Source organism: Colobus angolensis, unplaced genomic scaffold (genome assembly GCF_000951035.1).
Source record: "Colobus angolensis palliatus isolate OR3802 unplaced genomic scaffold, Cang.pa_1.0 Scaffold172, whole genome shotgun sequence".
In the NCBI taxonomy this organism is placed as follows: domain Eukaryota; kingdom Metazoa; phylum Chordata; class Mammalia; order Primates; family Cercopithecidae; genus Colobus; species Colobus angolensis.
Window position 1 is genome coordinate 3935159 of NW_012114844.1, and position 20024 is coordinate 3955182.

General features: G+C 46.8%; 1 protein-coding gene across 1 annotated transcript in view; it reads right to left on the bottom strand.

Annotated features, from left to right (window-relative positions):
- Window positions 1–10824, bottom strand: part of MORF4L1 (mortality factor 4 like 1) — a 54945-nt gene extending 44121 nt beyond the window's left edge. The window contains exon 1 of the mRNA XM_011938402.1: window positions 10710–10824. Within this exon, the coding sequence (XP_011793792.1) occupies window positions 10710–10824 (115 nt within the window). The remainder of the gene's footprint in view (window positions 1–10709) is intronic.
- Window positions 10825–20024: the final 9200 nt, after the last annotated feature.

Below are 20024 nucleotides of genomic sequence, written 5' to 3' on the forward strand. Positions count from 1 at the left end.
TTACCTTGGAATACTTGCTCCCCACTCTCCTTTCTCAACTCTGTCCTGGAAGGCCTGTATCAGGAAGCACCTCCTCCAGGAAGGCCTTACAGCTTACCAGGAAGGCAAATGTGCTCTCTCGTACACCCACACTTGACTGTACTCCCTTTTGACTCAACACAGTCCCTCTGCCATGGCTAGTGTGGAGAGGAAGCACCCAGTGATACCACCTAGGTTCAAATCCTGACCAGGCCACTCATAAAACCACAGGACATTAAAAATTGCCTACCTACTTCTTAGGAGCATTTTTGCCTACCTACTTCTTAGGAGCATTGTGAGGACTGCATGAATGAATATGTGTGGTACGTACTGCCTCGCACATAGAACACTTGGCTTCCTCCTAGCAATCTGTGAACTCAGCTGGACTTGTGTTCTACCCTTAATGGGTGTCCTTTTTTTCTTTCTTTCATTTATTTATTTATTTTTATTTTAGTGTCAGTGTCTCACTCTATCACCCAGGTTGGAGTGCGGTAGCGCAATAATAGCTCACTGAGGCCTTGAACTCCTGGGCTCAAGAGATCCTTCCTCCTCAGCCTCCCTAGTAGCTGGAATTACAGAGTGACTGGGGCTACAGGCCCCCACCACCACACCTGGCTAATTCTTATTTTTTATTTACTTGTTTATTTCAGTAGAGATGGGGTCTCCCTATGTTGTCCAAGCTGGTCTGGAACTCTTGGTCTCAAGAGATCCTTCTGCCTTGGTCTCCCAAAGTCCTGGGATTACAGGCATGAGCCACTGTGCCTGGGATGCCTGTTAAATTAGGGGCTTGGTGTCATGAGCTCTCCAGTTGTCTCATTCACATCGAGGAGATGGTATTGTAGATCACATAAGGTTGAATTGTAAGGGAGGGGGCAACCAAGGCAGATTCAGGGGCATTGTGGGGATGACAAGGGAACAGCCTGAAAGTCAAGGAAAGGCCACACTGCTGCCAAGCTGCTAGCATGAAAAAGACAGATCATAACGAGTGTTGGAGAGATGGGGAGAAATTGGAACCTTCATACATTGCTGGTAGGAATGTTAAACGGTGCAGCTGGCAAATTGTATGGCAGTTCCTTAAAAGGTTATGCATAGAGTTACCGTATGACCCAGCAACTCCACTCCTAGGTAGAGATCCAAAAGAAACGAAAACGTGTCCACACTAAAACTTGTACACAAATGTTCATAGGAGCATTACTCAAAATTGCCAAAAAGTGAAAACAAACCATATGTCCATCAATTGATGAATAGAGACATAAAATCTTCTGTAATATTATATTCTATATAATGGAATATTATTCAACCACAAAGTAAATGAAGTACTAATACATGCTACAGCATGGCTGAACCTTGAAAACATTCTACTCTGTGAAGAAAAGCCAGTCACGAAAGACTACATATTGTATGATTCCATGTAGGAGGCAGATCCACAGAGACAGAAAGTAGATTAATGGTTGCCAGGGGCTGGGAGGAAGGATAAAGAAAATGGTATAAAATTAGATAATGATGATGATTGCACACATATATACACTAAAAACCATTGAATTGTACAATTTAACAGGGTGAACTTTGTGGTATGTAAATTATATCTTAATAAGCTGTTATTTTAAAAGGAAGGGCAAACATGACAAAACAAGATTATCAGGGTTTAGATATTTTCTAAATATTTGTTTTAGTTGCAAGATAAATGTCTGCTTTGCGGCATCTTGTCAGTGTGTTTAATGATAGAATAGACAACTCCGTAAGGAGAAAAGGTCAAATGTCTAGAGTCAAAATGTCTCAAATGTCCTTTGGGAAGGTATGGCCTGGAGCAGTGGGCTCCCTGCTGCCCCCCATATGAGGCTCTGTTTCCAGCACCAAGTCGGCTGCTGATTTGCCCTGTGGTGCCAGGCAAGTCTTCATCCCACTGGAGTTCCAGGCTCTCCATTTACATAACAAGGAGGCTACTGCACAGGATCCTGCAGGCTGTCCCTCCTCTGGCATCCTGCACAACTTTGACCCTCCCTGAAGTTGGCTGGTGGAATTCTGCATGGACCCCCATGCATTCCCACCCAGGCCCCAAATGGCATCCCTACAGGTTGAAAGGACAGAAAGGAAATTGTGAGCCCTGTGAGCTCACAATGGTGCCATTGTGCCCAGCAGAGCCTCTTTGTTCTTTTCAGCCCTCTTTCCGATCAGTATCCATTCCCCAGCTCTGGAAGGGGTGGGAAGCAGGGCTAGTGAATGCTACGGAATTCAGCCAAGAGGTTAGCAGGCACTTAATGAACATAGTAGCCATTTGTGGAGTCGCCATTCTGTGGAGGCCCTTCAAGTACTAAAAGGACCTCAGCAAGGCTAAATGACTTGTCTAATACCACACAGCTAACTAGTGGCAGTGCTGGGCTTCACACACACTCCTGGACACCTTCAAAACCTCCAGTTACCACGGTCAATTTCCTTCTGTAACTCTTCTCATTTTGCATGTCCCAGAGACTTTCCTAAGACTTCATGTATGTTAACTCGTGTAAGTCTCATAACAATCCTGGAAGGAGGGAGTGTTGTCATCATCACAAGGATAAGGAAACTGAGGCACAGAGTGGTTAGGTAACTTGCTCAAGGTCATACTGCTAATAAATGGCAGAGCTTGAACTTGGATAAAGCTGTCAGGCTCCAAAGTCCACGCTCTTACTATTATGTACCAGACAGTTGAATGTGACCTTTCACTTTGATAGACTTATGAAGAATTTCTTGATTGGCTGAATAGAGATTCAAGTATGGTTGTAAGAGCTCTGGTGCCCAGGTCTGCCATTGACTGGATGAGTGAAGGGCCAAAGGTGCCTGTGAGACTGGTTTTTTTAAATGTCTGATCTAAAGGGGCAGCCACTGCTGGACGTGCAGGCCCAAGATCACTGGTTCTGCTGACTTGATTTAGAAAGGAATCGGAAATCTGGATTTTAAGTGAAAATTTCTGAATTTTTTTTTTTCTCTTGAGTTGGAGTTTCACTCTTGTTCCCCAGGCTGGAGTGCAATTGCGCGATCTCTGCCCACTGCAACCTCCGCCTCCTGGGTTCAAGCGATTCTCCTGCCTCAGCCTCTCAAGTAGCTGGGAATATAAGCATGCACCACCACGCCTGGGGAATTTTTTATTTTTAGTAGAGATAGGGTTTCTTCATGTTGGTCAGGCTGGTCTTGAACTCCTAAACTTAGGTGATCCACCAGCCTCGGCCTCCCAAAGTGCTGGGATTACAGGCATGAGCCACCATGCCCGGCTAACTCCTGATTTTTAAATGTTGGCAACTAACTTTTTTTGGGTGGGGTGGGGGACAGAGTCTCACTCTTTTGCCCAGGCTGGAGTACAGTGGTGTGATCTCAGCTTACTGCAATCTCTGCCTCCCAGGTTCAAGCGATCCTCCCAATGTCAGCCTCCTGAGTAGTTGGGACTACAGGTGCGCACCACTACACCCAGGTAATTTTTCGTAACTTTTATAGAGACAGGGTTTCCTCATGTTGTCAAGGCTGATCTCGAACTCCTGGACTCAAGCGATCCACCAGCCTCGGCCTCCCAAAGTGCTGGGATTACAGGCATGAGCCACCGCATCCAGTTAGAGACTGGACGTTTTTATGTGAAACTTCCTGATTTTTAAATGTTGGCAACTAACTTTTTTTGGGTGGGGTGGGGGACAGAGTCTCACTCTTTTGCCCAGGCTGGAGTACAGTGGTGTGATCTCAGCTTACTGCAATCTCTGCCTCCCAGGTTCAAGCAATTCTCCTGCCTCAGCCTCCTGAGTAGCTGGGACTACAGGTGCCCACCACCACGCCTGGATAATTTTTGTATTTTTAATAGAGACAGTGTTTCATTCACCATGTTGGGCAGGCTGGTCTTGAACTCTTGACCTCAAGTAGTCTGCCTGCCTCTGCCTTCCAAAGTGCTAGGATTACAGGCGTGAGTCACTGTGCCCTGCCCAAGCTGTATCTTAATTAAAAGTGGCAGAAGCAAATGAAAATCTCTCCGGTGAAGACTACTCTCAATCCAGATGGCAAAGAATTCCTAAAGTGTACGTAAACATGACCTCACAATCAGAAGTGACATCAACAGACATGACTGACAGCATAATTATGCCCATAAAAACTTAAGCTACTATGATTAGACTATAATAACATTAAGTTTAAAGAAATAAAAGGTCTACTTGAAAACATGAGTAAGAAACAAAAGGCTAACAAAAATGGGAAGGAACCAGGTGCTGTAGCTCACACTTGCAATCCCAGCACTTTGGGAGGTCAAGGCAAGAGGAGCGCTTGAGCCCAGAAGTTCAAGGCCAACATAAGCAACAAAGCAAGACTCTGTTTCTATAAAATAAAATAAATACAATAAAATAAATTAGCCAGATGAGGTTGTGTGCACTCATAGTCCCAGCTCTTCGAGAGGCTAAAATGAGAGGATCGTTTCAGCTCAGGAGTTCGAAGCTGCAGTGAGCTATGATCTATGATTGGGCCACGGTACTCCGCTTGGATGACAGAGCAAGACCATGTCTCTTAAAAAACAAACAAACAAACAAAAACTTAAAGCAGCCAGAGGGAAAAGACAGATTACCTAAAATAAATCAACAGTTAAATCAGCTGGCTGAGGTGGCTTACACCTGTAATCCCAGCACTTTGGGAGGCCAAGGTGGGTGGATCACCTGAGGTCAGGAGTTTGAGACCAGCCTGACCAACCTGGTGAAACCCCGTCTCTACTAAAAATAACAAAAATTAGCCAGGCATGGTGGTGTATGCCTGTAATCCCAGCTACTTGGGAGGCTGAGACAGGAGAATTGCTTGAACCTGGTGAAGGGTGCAGTGAGTGGAGAACAGCCTGAGCAACAAGAGTGAAACGCTGTCTCAAAACAAAACAAAACAAAACAATTAAATTGATAGCAGACTTCTCAAAAGCAAGGATGGAAAACCAGAAGACAGTAGAATAATGTCTTCAAAGAGCTGGAATAAAAAGAACAATCAACTTACAATTAAACTAATGAAGCTGTATTTCAAGAATGATAAGAAAATCAGATCATTTTCAGACAAAGGAAAATTAAGTTTATCAACAAACCTTCACTAAAGGAATGTTTAAAGGAAATAGTTCACAAAAAGAGAAAATGAGCCTCAGATAAGTTTGAGATACAAGAACAAATGTTGAACATTATAGGATAGTTATTAAAAGACTAAATGTAGAGTATACTACTCTCCAACTACTAGAGGGAAAAAATGAAATGAGAAAAATAATTAAATCCAAATTGAAAGAGAGGAAATTAAAACATAGAAAAACAAAGATAATGATAAAGTATCAAATATGATAGAAACATATCTAGCCATTACAGTGAAAAACATAATAAATGTGAATGAACTAAATTAGGAAGGCAAAAAAATTGTCAGGCTGGATTAAAAGTAAAACAAAACCAAGTTTATAAGACAAACTAAAATAGACACAGATAAAAAATATGCCTAATAACAACTAACTAAAATAAAGCAGGCTGGTTAGCTTGGGCAACATAATGAGACCCAGTATCTACAAAAAAAAATTAAAATAAAAAAATTAAACACAAAATTAGCCAGGCATGGTGGTGTGCACCTGTAATCCCAGTTACTCAGGAGGCTGAGGCAGGAGAATCTCTTGAACCCAGAAGGTGAGAGGTTGCAGTGAGCCAAGACTGTGATTGTGCCATTGCACTCCTGCCTGGGCAACAGAGAAAGACTCCATCTCAGAAAAAAAAAAAAAAAAAGCCAGGTGCGGTGGCTCACTCCGGTAATCCCAGGACTTTGGAAGGCCAAGGAGCGCGGATCACAAGATCAGGAGTTCAAGAACAGCCTGAACAATGTGGTGAAACTCCCTGTCTACTAAAAATACAAAAATTAGCCAGGCATGGTGGCGGGCACCTGTAATCCCAGCTACTTGGGAGGCTGAGGCAGGAGAATTGCTTGAACCCAGGAGGCGGAGCTTGCAGTGAGTTGAGATCTCGCTATTGCACTCCAGCCTAGGTGACAGAGTGAGATTGTGTCTCAAAAAAAAAGAAAAGAAAAGAAAATCATCTGGGTATGGTGGCATGTACCTGTAGTCCCAGCTACTGGGAAGGCTGAGGTGGGAGGATTGTTCTGAGCCCAGGAGTTCGAGGCTCCTATGATCACATCACTGCAGCCTGAGCAACAGAGCAAGACCTGGTCTCAAAAAAAAAAAAAAAAAAGGAAAAGAAAAGAAAACTGGTGAGACGATATTAATACAAAAAGGGAAAAAAAGAGATTATAAGAAATGAAAAGATGACCAGATATTAGGGATAGACTGATGAAAAAGACAAGGCATCGTCCCGTAAGTGTTCTCTGTAGTAGGGGAAACTTGGAATAGACATACATAAACAAAAAAATAAACACCAATGCCAGTGAGTATTATTTTGGAAAAGAACAGAGAACTCAAAGGAAAACTGTGGTAGAGACACCTATTTTAGATTGGAGGTCAGCGAAGACCTTTTTGAAGAAGTGCCATTTCAGCTGAGCCCCGAAGGCTGTCACCTGACGCAGGAGATGAGGGGCAGAATGTCCTGGAGAGACAGAACCAATTTCAAGAGTGAAAGCCCCAAATGGGGAAGAGCTGATCATAAGAGGAGAAAGAGAAAGAAGACTGGCTGTGGCCAGTGAATGAGGATGGATAATCCCTTTTCTCCCCAGTGGAAACACTGATGGCCACCATCTAACTTTTGCTGTATGAACTGAGAGCCTAGCCTTTTGATTTGGAACAGTTGCAAAGAGTTTAAGTGCAGTGAGTTTAGGTGAGAGCTCCCACAGGGAAGCCTGAGCTGGAAAGCGAGCCCACCCCATCTGTTCTAAGAACAGCAGAGCTCCTGAACTGCTCTTTTGCCAAGGTCATTCTTGCCATCAGGGCCCTGAGCATCCTGGGCTAACCAGAGTCACTCTTGCAGGTACCCTAGAAATCAGGCAGGGCAGCCTTGGTCTACAGGCCAGTTTATTTGAATAAAAGGAGTTGAGGTTTCTTGGTTGCTTTCCAGAGGAGCTCAGTTGGAAGAGAAGTTTCCTCCCCTGGAAGGAGAAATTCAGAGTTGGGACCCCAGGGAGGGGAGACAGATATCCTGGCCCTCAACACTTCTCTTCAGGACTGTGCTGCCAGGGACGGATAGCAAATAAGTGCATACGGCAGGGCATGGTGGCTCACGTCTGTAATCCCAACACTTTGGGAGGCCAAGGCAGGTGGATCACCTGAGGTCAGGAGTTCAGGACCAGCCTGGCCAACATGATGAAACCCTGTCTCTACTAAAAAATACAAAAATTAGCTGGGCATGGTGGTGGGCACCTATAATACCAGCTACTAGGGAGGCTGAGGCAGGAGAATCACTGGAACCCAGGACGTGGGGGTTGTAGTGAGCCGAGATTGCTCCACTGCACTCCAGCCTGGGTGACAGAGTAAGAATCTGTCTCAAAAAAAAATAAATAAATAAAAGTGAATGTCACACCAGGGCCAGACCCTTCCCGTGGAAGAGAAAGGGAAGGGTCAAAGTCCCCATGAGTGTTAGCAATGTCGCCTGCCCCATATATCAATTCATTAAACAATCATTAAATGTCATCTTTATCAATGCCTACTGTGTATGCAGCACAGGGCTGGATATAGGAGCCTAGAGTCAAAGAATCAAGACCTAGATAGAGCCTTGGAGATCACTGACTCTGACCTACTTATCTCACAGAGGGGAAGCAGAGACCCAGAGACGAAAGGGCTTTGCTTACATCACTCACATGTGGGGTGGACTTGGGACAAGCCCTGCCTCCTGGTGCCCAGACCAGTGTCCTGCCCCACAGCCCTGCTCTCCTCCATTTACTCTACCTCCACCTGCCCACGTCCAGTCTCCCTTACTGTTGGATTATGGCAGCTCTGTATACAGAAGACATGAGCCTCCTTCAGAATCTAGCTCTGTTCTGAGAATTTAAGAAGAAAAGAAGCTCCGGTGAAAAGCCTATTAGTTTCCTCTGCATGGAAACTAATACATATTTAACAGCGGAGTTAAGTTCTGAACCTGCAGGAGCCAGGAGGAGAAATTTTAAATTTCCATCCACAGAGAATCCCAGTGCTTTCACTAAGCCCTGGCTGACTCCTCCATACCTCAGAGGTAGGGACCAACTGGACCTAGAGCCACCAGGGAGTCGAGATAAGAACAGCTACATTTTGGCCAGATGCAGTGGCTCATGCCTACAATCCCAGCACTTTGGGAGGCCGAGGCAGGCGGATCTCTTGAGGACAGAAGTTCAAGACCAGCCTGGCCAACATGGTGAAATCCTGTCTCTATAAAAAATACAAAAATTAGCTGAGTGTGATGAGATCCACCTATAATCCCAACTACTCAAGAAGCTGAGGCAGGAGAATCACTTGAACCTAGGAGGCGGAGATTGCAGTGAATAGAGATCACACCACTGCACTCCAGTCTGGACATCAAAGCAAGACTCAGAAAACCAAAAAAGTCTCAAAAAAAACAAAAACAAACAAATAACAAAAAAAAACCAACTACCTTTTACTGAGTGCTTACTGGGTGCCAGGCAATTTGCAGTTGTTTCTTCTTTACTTCTCAGAGCAACTCAACAAGGTAGATACTAGCATTTCTCACTTCATACATGGGGAAACCAAGACTCAGAGAGATGCAGGAATTTACTTAGGGTCACACAGAGAGCAAGGAACAGAGCTAGCTGGATTTCCCCAAATTGCAGAACATCAGAAAGACTTGCCAGCATATTGCTAAACAGAACCTCTCAAAATACATACCATGTGGATGTACATTTATTGAAAGAAATGTTTACAGAGATCAAAGTTAAATAGCCCCAGAGAGATTTTAAAAATCATGTCTTTTGCACAGATAGAGCACAACAGTCAAAGACAGGCAGAGCTGGAGGCCCAGGGGGAAGTGCCCAGCAAGGCAGACACTGGGAAGCTTTAGAGCCTCAGCCACCTTAGGCCTGGCGGCCCACCTCACTGCCAGCTGGACCATTGGTCCTGCTGGGTCCAAGTGACAGACTGGGCCTCAGATACCTCTGCTTTTTCACTCTTTTCTAGAACTTGTCTGGAAGGCTTTATAGCCAGAGAAAGAAACCATGACCCATGACCCATAGGGGTAGGATGACCACCACTGGTGTTTGCCTGAGGCTGTATCAGTGTTAGCAATGCCAGGTGCCAGGAATTCCCTCAGCCCCAAGCAAACCAGATGCTTGGTCACCCTGTCTGGGTTCCTCCTGGGACTCTGTCAGACTTAGAGAGGCAGGCTGTGGCATCTCTTCCTGGTGTATCCTCAGACAGCAGCCTCCCTCCCTGGACCTCAATTTCCCCATTTCTAAAATAGGAATATTTAGGCCGGGCATGGTGGCTCATGCCTGTAATCCCAGCACTGCCAAGGCAGGCAGATTGCCTGAGGTCAGGAGTTCAAGACCAGCCTGGCCAACATGGTGAAATCCCGTCTCCAAAAATACAAAAATTAGCTGGGCATGGTGGTGCACACCTGTAGTTCCAGCTACTCGGGATGCTGAAGCAGGAGAATCATTTGAACTGGGAGGCAGAGGTTGCAGTGAGCTGAGATCGCACCATTGCACTCCAGCCTGGGTGACAGCACAAGACTCCATTTCAAAAAAACAAACAAACAAAAAAGGTGGGGGAACATTCAATAGCACCTCTGAGGATGCTTCTAGCTTACATGTTCCACAGTTTCCGAACCAATGTTTTGTTGATTAATGGCATGTTTTGGTCCCTTGCCTAAATTGCCAACTCCCCTGGGGCAGTGCTGAAAAAACAGTGACTACTAGATCCCTGCAGGGGTGGCCTCCTCCACTCCCCGCACACAGAGTCTTACTTTTTCCATTCTCTAAGTGTGTCATTTAAGAGATGATTATTCATGCCAGCCACAGCAAAGGGGCATTTAAAATGGAGCCCTGTTCCACTCCCCATGGAATTAAAAGTGAGTTTACAGATCCCTGCTTACTTGACATTTTAATCAAGGAGTTAAGAGCAGAGAAACTTAAAGGTGAAAGGTCAAGAGTCAGGGTCACACACATTTCCATTTCAGCAAGGAATATTCCACTGCCCACTCCAGGCCAGAGGCTGTTGTAGGGGAGACACACACAGACAGGAGAAGCATGGTCCCAGCTTCCAGAAGCTCCTGCTCACCTCAGGAAGGGGGTGCCATGCCCACAACGGATGGAACCAGAAGCACCCTGTGGCAGGTGCTCTTCAGAGCCCCCAGGAACCAGAGGAAACCTCAACAAGTGCATGACTTATCAATACAAACCTGCCATATCTGGCGGTCTAAAACATTATTTCCGCCATATCTGGGGATCTAAAACATTATTTCCATCAGGCCCAAAGCACTGTCTGTGGAACCTGAGTGCTTTAAAAGAGGTGGTAAAAAATGCTTTGAGAGGCAAGAAGGCCAAAAAGGGAAGTGGGTTCTGACTCAGGGTGCTGAGTCTAGGGATCAGCAGCCAGGACAACAGAGCACCACAGTATCAGATACACAACGGACTTTGGGAACAAAAGAAAACCTCCCAACCAGCAGGGCAGGGCAGGACTGGCATTCCAGGCAGAAGGAACATCAGGAAGTGGATTTGCTCAGGGCACAGGCATGAGGGGCGTGGCCAGAGAAGACTGGAGAGGGAGTCTGGGCCGTGCCAAGGCCATGGGGGAGACAAAGGATTCTGGGCTTTACCCTGCTTCTCAAAGTTCATGCTTCTCAAAATGGGGCTCTCCACAGTGCTACTCAGGATATAGCTGGAATATCTTCCAAGAGCGTCAGTCACTTGAGGATGGGAGAAGGGGATCATTCTTTTTTATTGTAAAATAAACTTGTGAACAGTAGGCAGCAGACAACCAACTAGACTACTTTTGAAGACAAAACTCAAGATTTTGGCTGGGCACATGGCTCATGCCTGTAATCCCAGCATGCTGGGAGGCCGAGGTGGGCGGATCACTTGAGGTCAGGAGTTCAAGACCAGTCTGGCCAACATGGTGAAATCCCGCATCTACTAAAACTATAAAAATTAGCTGGGTGTGGTGGTGCTCACCCATAATCCCAACTACTCGGGAGGCTGAGGCAGGAGAATCGTTTGAGCCTGGAAGGCAGAGGTTGCAGTGAGCTGAGATTGTGCCATTGTACCCCAGTCTGGGCAACAGACCAAGACTCCGTCTCAAAAAAAAGGAAAAAAAAATTTTTTTAAGGCATGCTTCACTCACAACCAAAGGCATAGCCCAGAAGTGACTGTGCTCATGCTTTCTCCTCTGTGCCACACTACCTCTACTGCAACCAGAGCCACTTTTACCTTCACACTGTCTGTCCTTCCCACTCAACTAGCCTCCTTGAGCCCAAAACCTCTGCTGTGGCTCCCTGTTAGACCATGTGGGGCCACTCCCATACTTCTAATCTTGGGCTGGACTTCAACATATTTTTTTGGAGGTGGGGGGACACAATTCAATGCACAATAGCATCTTCTTTCAGATATGGTTGTCAATCTTGGGGTTCATGCTATCTACAACTACCTCCCCAGCCCCCTAAATAACTCTAGGTATTCTCATCCCTCGCAAGCGCTCACTCTTCCATGGTCTCTTCTCTCTTCTGTCTTCAGCCTCTTCTGTTCTACTGGCTCCTTCCCACAAGTACCTAAAGAGCCACCTGCTTCTCTTACAACCCTATGGCAACTTCCCATTCTCTTTCTCCATCCCAGGTCATGTTGAAAGGGCTGTCTGCATTTGCAGTCTCAGCTCCTCAGCTCCCATGTGTGGACATTGCGGACTCTTCTCCTCACCTCCCACCTATTCCGCCAGCTGCTGTGATCTGATTTTCCCTGCCCTGCCTCTCCCATCCTGTCCTGGGTGGTTGGAATTCAGCCAGGAGTGGCCTTATATCAGTCAGTGGTCAAGACTCCGTTTCTCAGAGAAGCTTTTGCTGCAAACCCAAGTCCACCATCCTCAAGCAACCCCCACAAATCCAAAAGTCTCTAGGACAACCTCTATTAAGATAAAACAACTGTTGACCGGATGTGGTGGCTCACACCTGTAATCTTAGCGCTTGGGAGGCTGAGGCACGTGGATCTCCTGAAATCAGGAGTTTAAGACCAGCCTGGCCAACATGGTGAAACCCCATCTATACTAAAAGTACAAAAATTAGCCAAGTGTGCCTGTAGTCCCAGCTATTCGGGAGGCAGGAGAATCGCTTGAGCCCAGGAGGCGGAGGTTGCAGTGAGCCAAAATAGCACCACTGCTCTCCAACCTGGGTGACAGAGTGAGACTCCATCTCAAAAATAAATAAATAAATAAATAAATAAATAAATAAAACAACTATAGAAAGTAGCAAGCCATCAGTCATCTCCACATTTACTTGGATCATTTCTGTCTTGATTAACTCCAGTCTGACAACTCTTATTAAAGGCAGTGCAGGGTGGGAGACCTGGGATTGTCTCTCAGCTCTGTTGTTGATTGACTATATGCCACTCCTCTGCTTGAAGCCTCAGTTTGCTCCTGCAGGAGGTGGGAACAATAATAAGATCCAGCTCCCAAAGATGCTATGAGGATGAACTGAGATGATGACATAAAGGGGAATGTGGCAGGCTGAACAAATGTGAGTGCCAGAGAAGACTCAGCCAGCTGGCCCATTCCTCAAGAGCTTGGATTTTAGGAGCAACTTTCTGGAATCTAGGCGAGGCTTTGGCAGACCCTGCTCAGGGTAAGGGAATGAGGAAAGAGACCGAAGACAGCATCATACACAGGCAAACTGGAGAATGAGAATGTACCTTGCAGAGTGCACTCACATATTGGTTATTTATTGAGAACCTACTGTATAAGCAATTCAAGCAAAAGTCAGACACACGTTGACAGTTCATAATTGAAGAGAAAACATGAAAACATACTCAGCATTCAGGTTGCTATACCTCACAGGCAAAGCACTGTGCCGGGGGAGCCAGGTAGGCCAGAGGAAGTGCAGGGTGTCCGGGAGTGGAGAGTGAGAACCACAATACAGACAGAGAAAGGGCACAGGGCACACAGGAGTAGAGCAGTGGGCACAAAGTGGGAATACAAGGGCCCCCAAGAGAGTAGGCTGGGGCTCAGGAAAGGACTAGAACATTTTTTCTTTTTTTTTTTTTTTGAGACAGAGTCTCTCTCCGTCGCCCAGGCTGGAGTGCCGATCTCAGCTCACTGCAGCCTCCGCCTCCTGGGTTCAAGTGATTCTCATATCTCAGCTTCCAGTGTAGCTGGGGTTACAGGCGCCTGCCACCATGCTCGGCTAATTTTTATATTTTTAGTAGAGACAGGGTTTCACCATGTTGGCCAGGCTGGTCTCGAATTCCTGACCTCAGGTGATCCACCTGCCTTGGCCTCCCAAAGTGCTGGGATTACAGGCGTGAGCCACCGCGCCTGGCCAGGACTAGAACATTTCTGCCTGAGGTACCAACACCTGGAAGAGTCCATGGAGGGGAAGGAGTGAGGTGGAATAGAAGAAAAAGAAAGGCTCAGCCGCTGTCCTGTCTGAAGGGGAAAAGACAAAGGTGGTCAGAGTCAGGAGGGGCTCTGCGCCAGCGAGACTGTGTGACTTAGGGTGGGGAGCTCAGAGAAGCAGCCTGCCCTCTTTGGGAGAGAATTCAGCACAGAAAGCTTGACAGGGCTTAGCCTGCAGAAGCCTGGCTGCTGTGAGAGGTGGGGGACACCTTTGTGAGCTGAAGATGCTCTTTCGGATACCCACCCACCTTTGCCCTCTTGGAGGGGGTGCAGGAGTCCACGGGCTGCCCCTCACAGCCCTCCCCTATTTGCCACTGAGGGGACTGGGATGTGCTGGGATGAATGACAATATCAGACATGCTTATGATTTACTCAGGACATTGCTTCTCACCCTCCTTCCCTCCTCTGCAGCATCTGACACCAACACCAACCCAGCTGCCATTCATTCATTCACCCAGAGCATCTATTGTTTTCCCAGGTGCCTGGCTCCTTTGTGGCCTCTGTGCACCAGGATATAAGTTCTTATTTGGCCTTTTAGAGCACTTTGCTCCCCTTCTTGGCACTTGGCAGATGAGCCATTAGTGATTATGAGTTTGGAGCCAGGCACAGTGGCTCACACCTGTAATATCAACACTTTTTGAGGCCAAGGTGGGAGGATTGCTTGAGCCTAGAAGTTCAAGACCAGTCTGGGTAACATAATGAGACCCTGTCTAAATACAAAATAAAATAAAATAAGGTAAAATAAGGCAGGGCGCAGTGGCTCACCCCTGTAATCTCAGCACTTTGGGAGACCGAGGCGGATGGATCACCTGAGGTCAGGAGTTCAAGACCAGCCTGACTAACATGGTGAAACCTTGTCTCTACCAAAAATACAAAATTAGTCAGATGTGGTGGTGCATGCCTGTAATCCCAGCTACTAGGGAGGCTGAGGCAAGAGAATCACTTGAACCTGGGAGACAGAGGTTGCAGTGAGCCAATATCACACTGTTGCACTCCAGCCTGGGCAACAAGAGTGAAATTCTGTCTCAAAAATAAATAAATAAAATACAAATAAAGAAAATAAAAGCTAGGCAAGTTGTTGTGTGCCTGTGGTCCCAGCTACTAGGGAAGCTGAGGTGGAAGGATCATTTGAGCCTGGAAGGTCTAGGTTGCAGTGAGTTGTCACTGCACCACTGTATCCAATCTGGGCAACAGAGACCCTGCCTCAAGGATGAAAACAAAAACAAAACAAAACAAAACAAATGAAAAACCCCAAGAATTTGGACTTCAGAATCAGGGGGCTGTGAATTGAAACACTTGCTATGCCATCTTATAAGCTGTGTGACCATGGGCAATTTCATAACCTCTCTGACCCTCAGTTTCTTCCATACAGCATAAATAATATGATGCACTAAAAACATTTGTGAAGATTAAACATACACGAAGTGCTGCACCTGCCTCATTGTCAAGTGCTCAATAAATGCCAGCCCATGGCTCTTTTACAAACTTTGGGTTTTTTTGTTTTTGTTTTTGTTTTTGTTTTTTGAGACGGAGTCTTGCTCTGTTGCCCAGGCTGGAGTGCAGTGGCATGATCTCGGCTCACTGCAAGCTCTGCCTTCCGGGTTCACACCATTCTCCTGCCTCAGCCTCCAGAGTAGCTGGGACTACAGGCGCCCGCCACCACACCCGGCTGATTTTTTTTGTATTTTTAGTAGGGACAGAGTTTCACTGTGTTAGCCAGGATGGTCTCGATCTCCTGACCTCATGATCTGCCTGCCTTGGCCTCCCAAAGTGTTGGGATTACAGGCGTGAGCCCCTGCGCCCGGCCCTGGGGTTTGTTCTTTCCTTCAGAAACCTCATGTACTCTGCATTTCTCTGCATGCATTTCCTTTGTGTCTCTCTTCTCTGCATTCATTGACTACTCACTCTTCCAGCCACCCTATCCAGACCATCTCCTCCGGGTAACCCTATGCCTTCCTTTGGAGGCACACCAGAGACCCATGTCCACACTGTAGAACAGTTCCCAGAGGACTCAAGAGCACCAGCTCGGAGCTGGGCGCACAGTCCAGTACTAGCAATATGTGTATTTATTTGATCTTCCCCTCTTAAGAGCCAGTCCTCTTCTGGGTGAGCAACCTGATGCTTTTATAACAAAAGCCAGTAAAATTTCACCCTGGCCTTGATAATAGAAAACATTCAGAAACTAAAAGTTCAATATTTTCTAGGATCTCAACTTTGTGGCAAGAAATGACCCAAAAACAATTGGTGCGTAAAGAGTAATTAGAAAAGAATACAGAGTGGGTAAAAACCACTGATCTGAAAAATGCACAAGGAACTCAACTTTTCTCATTTTATAGATGAGGAAACTGGGGCTCAGAGAGGCAAAGTTACTTGCTTAAGGTAACAGGACAAGAAAGAGCAGGGGCTTCTGACCAGGCTGACTCCAAGTTGAATGCCTTTGCCTCCAGACCCTGCTGTCCACTATATGGTGTTTATGGAGTAACTGGTGTAGCTTTCTGCAAGATTCTTTAAAGAGAATGGTTTTAGGAGTGACTGTTGGCCAGGATCAGTGGCTCACATCTGTAGTCCCAGCACTTTGGGAGGCTGAGGTAGATGGATTACTTGAGGTCAGGAGTTTGAGACCAGCTTGGGCAACATGGTAAAACCCCATGCCTACTAAAAATACAAAAATTAGCTCCCAGCTACTCGGGAGGCTGAGGCAGGAGACTGGCGTGAACCCGGGAGGCGGAGCTTGCAGTGAGCTGAGATCCAGCCACTGCACTCCAGCCTGGGCGACAGCACAAGACTCCATTTCAAAAAAACAAACAAACAAAAAAGGTGGGGGAACATTCAATAGCACCTCTGAGGATGCTTCTAGCTTACATGTTCCACAGTTTCCGAACCAATGTTTTGTTGATTAATGGCATGTTTTGGTCCCTTGCCTAAATTGCCAACTCCCCTGGGGCAGTGCTGAAAAAACAGTGACTACTAGATCCCTGCAGGGGTGGCCTCCTCCACTCCCCGCACACAGAGTCTTACTTTTTCCATTCTCTAAGTGTGTCATTTAAGAGATGATTATTCATGCCAGCCACAGCAAAGGGGCATTTAAAATGGAGCCCTGTTCCACTCCCCATGGAATTAAAAGTGAGTTTACAGATCCCTGCTTACTTGACATTTTAATCAAGGAGTTAAGAGCAGAGAAACTTAAAGGTGAAAGGTCAAGAGTCAGGGTCACACACATTTCCATTTCAGCAAGGAATATTCCACTGCCCACTCCAGGCCAGAGGCTGTTGTAGGGGAGACACACACAGACAGGAGAAGCATGGTCCCAGCTTCCAGAAGCTCCTGCTCACCTCAGGAAGGGGGTGCCATGCCCACAACGGATGGAACCAGAAGCACCCTGTGGCAGGTGCTCTTCAGAGCCCCCAGGAACCAGAGGAAACCTCAACAAGTGCATGACTTATCAATACAAACCTGCCATATCTGGCGGTCTAAAACATTATTTCCGCCATATCTGGGGATCTAAAACATTATTTCCATCAGGCCCAAAGCACTGTCTGTGGAACCTGAGTGCTTTAAAAGAGGTGGTAAAAAATGCTTTGAGAGGCAAGAAGGCCAAAAAGGGAAGTGGGTTCTGACTCAGGGTGCTGAGTCTAGGGATCAGCAGCCAGGACAACAGAGCACCACAGTATCAGATACACAACGGACTTTGGGAACAAAAGAAAACCTCCCAACCAGCAGGGCAGGGCAGGACTGGCATTCCAGGCAGAAGGAACATCAGGAAGTGGATTTGCTCAGGGCACAGGCATGAGGGGCGTGGCCAGAGAAGACTGGAGAGGGAGTCTGGGCCGTGCCAAGGCCATGGGGGAGACAAAGGATTCTGGGCTTTACCCTGCTTCTCAAAGTTCATGCTTCTCAAAATGGGGCTCTCCACAGTGCTACTCAGGATATAGCTGGAATATCTTCCAAGAGCGTCAGTCACTTGAGGATGGGAGAAGGGGATCATTCTTTTTTATTGTAAAATAAACTTGTGAACAGTAGGCAGCAGACAACCAACTAGACTACTTTTGAAGACAAAACTCAAGATTTTGGCTGGGCACATGGCTCATGCCTGTAATCCCAGCATGCTGGGAGGCCGAGGTGGGCGGATCACTTGAGGTCAGGAGTTCAAGACCAGTCTGGCCAACATGGTGAAATCCCGCATCTACTAAAACTATAAAAATTAGCTGGGTGTGGTGGTGCTCACCCATAATCCCAACTACTCGGGAGGCTGAGGCAGGAGAATCGTTTGAGCCTGGAAGGCAGAGGTTGCAGTGAGCTGAGATTGTGCCATTGTACCCCAGTCTGGGCAACAGACCAAGACTCCGTCTCAAAAAAAAGGAAAAAAAAATTTTTTTAAGGCATGCTTCACTCACAACCAAAGGCATAGCCCAGAAGTGACTGTGCTCATGCTTTCTCCTCTGTGCCACACTACCTCTACTGCAACCAGAGCCACTTTTACCTTCACACTGTCTGTCCTTCCCACTCAACTAGCCTCCTTGAGCCCAAAACCTCTGCTGTGGCTCCCTGTTAGACCATGTGGGGCCACTCCCATACTTCTAATCTTGGGCTGGACTTCAACATATTTTTTTGGAGGTGGGGGGACACAATTCAATGCACAATAGCATCTTCTTTCAGATATGGTTGTCAATCTTGGGGTTCATGCTATCTACAACTACCTCCCCAGCCCCCTAAATAACTCTAGGTATTCTCATCCCTCGCAAGCGCTCACTCTTCCATGGTCTCTTCTCTCTTCTGTCTTCAGCCTCTTCTGTTCTACTGGCTCCTTCCCACAAGTACCTAAAGAGCCACCTGCTTCTCTTACAACCCTATGGCAACTTCCCATTCTCTTTCTCCATCCCAGGTCATGTTGAAAGGGCTGTCTGCATTTGCAGTCTCAGCTCCTCAGCTCCCATGTGTGGACATTGCGGACTCTTCTCCTCACCTCCCACCTATTCCGCCAGCTGCTGTGATCTGATTTTCCCTGCCCTGCCTCTCCCATCCTGTCCTGGGTGGTTGGAATTCAGCCAGGAGTGGCCTTATATCAGTCAGTGGTCAAGACTCCGTTTCTCAGAGAAGCTTTTGCTGCAAACCCAAGTCCACCATCCTCAAGCAACCCCCACAAATCCAAAAGTCTCTAGGACAACCTCTATTAAGATAAAACAACTGTTGACCGGATGTGGTGGCTCACACCTGTAATCTTAGCGCTTGGGAGGCTGAGGCACGTGGATCTCCTGAAATCAGGAGTTTAAGACCAGCCTGGCCAACATGGTGAAACCCCATCTATACTAAAAGTACAAAAATTAGCCAAGTGTGCCTGTAGTCCCAGCTATTCGGGAGGCAGGAGAATCGCTTGAGCCCAGGAGGCGGAGGTTGCAGTGAGCCAAAATAGCACCACTGCTCTCCAACCTGGGTGACAGAGTGAGACTCCATCTCAAAAATAAATAAATAAATAAATAAATAAATAAATAAAACAACTATAGAAAGTAGCAAGCCATCAGTCATCTCCACATTTACTTGGATCATTTCTGTCTTGATTAACTCCAGTCTGACAACTCTTATTAAAGGCAGTGCAGGGTGGGAGACCTGGGATTGTCTCTCAGCTCTGTTGTTGATTGACTATATGCCACTCCTCTGCTTGAAGCCTCAGTTTGCTCCTGCAGGAGGTGGGAACAATAATAAGATCCAGCTCCCAAAGATGCTATGAGGATGAACTGAGATGATGACATAAAGGGGAATGTGGCAGGCTGAACAAATGTGAGTGCCAGAGAAGACTCAGCCAGCTGGCCCATTCCTCAAGAGCTTGGATTTTAGGAGCAACTTTCTGGAATCTAGGCGAGGCTTTGGCAGACCCTGCTCAGGGTAAGGGAATGAGGAAAGAGACCGAAGACAGCATCATACACAGGCAAACTGGAGAATGAGAATGTACCTTGCAGAGTGCACTCACATATTGGTTATTTATTGAGAACCTACTGTATAAGCAATTCAAGCAAAAGTCAGACACACGTTGACAGTTCATAATTGAAGAGAAAACATGAAAACATACTCAGCATTCAGGTTGCTATACCTCACAGGCAAAGCACTGTGCCGGGGGAGCCAGGTAGGCCAGAGGAAGTGCAGGGTGTCCGGGAGTGGAGAGTGAGAACCACAATACAGACAGAGAAAGGGCACAGGGCACACAGGAGTAGAGCAGTGGGCACAAAGTGGGAATACAAGGGCCCCCAAGAGAGTAGGCTGGGGCTCAGGAAAGGACTAGAACATTTTTTCTTTTTTTTTTTTTTGAGACAGAGTCTCTCTCCGTCGCCCAGGCTGGAGTGCCGATCTCAGCTCACTGCAGCCTCCGCCTCCTGGGTTCAAGTGATTCTCATATCTCAGCTTCCAGTGTAGCTGGGGTTACAGGCGCCTGCCACCATGCTCGGCTAATTTTTATATTTTTAGTAGAGACAGGGTTTCACCATGTTGGCCAGGCTGGTCTCGAATTCCTGACCTCAGGTGATCCACCTGCCTTGGCCTCCCA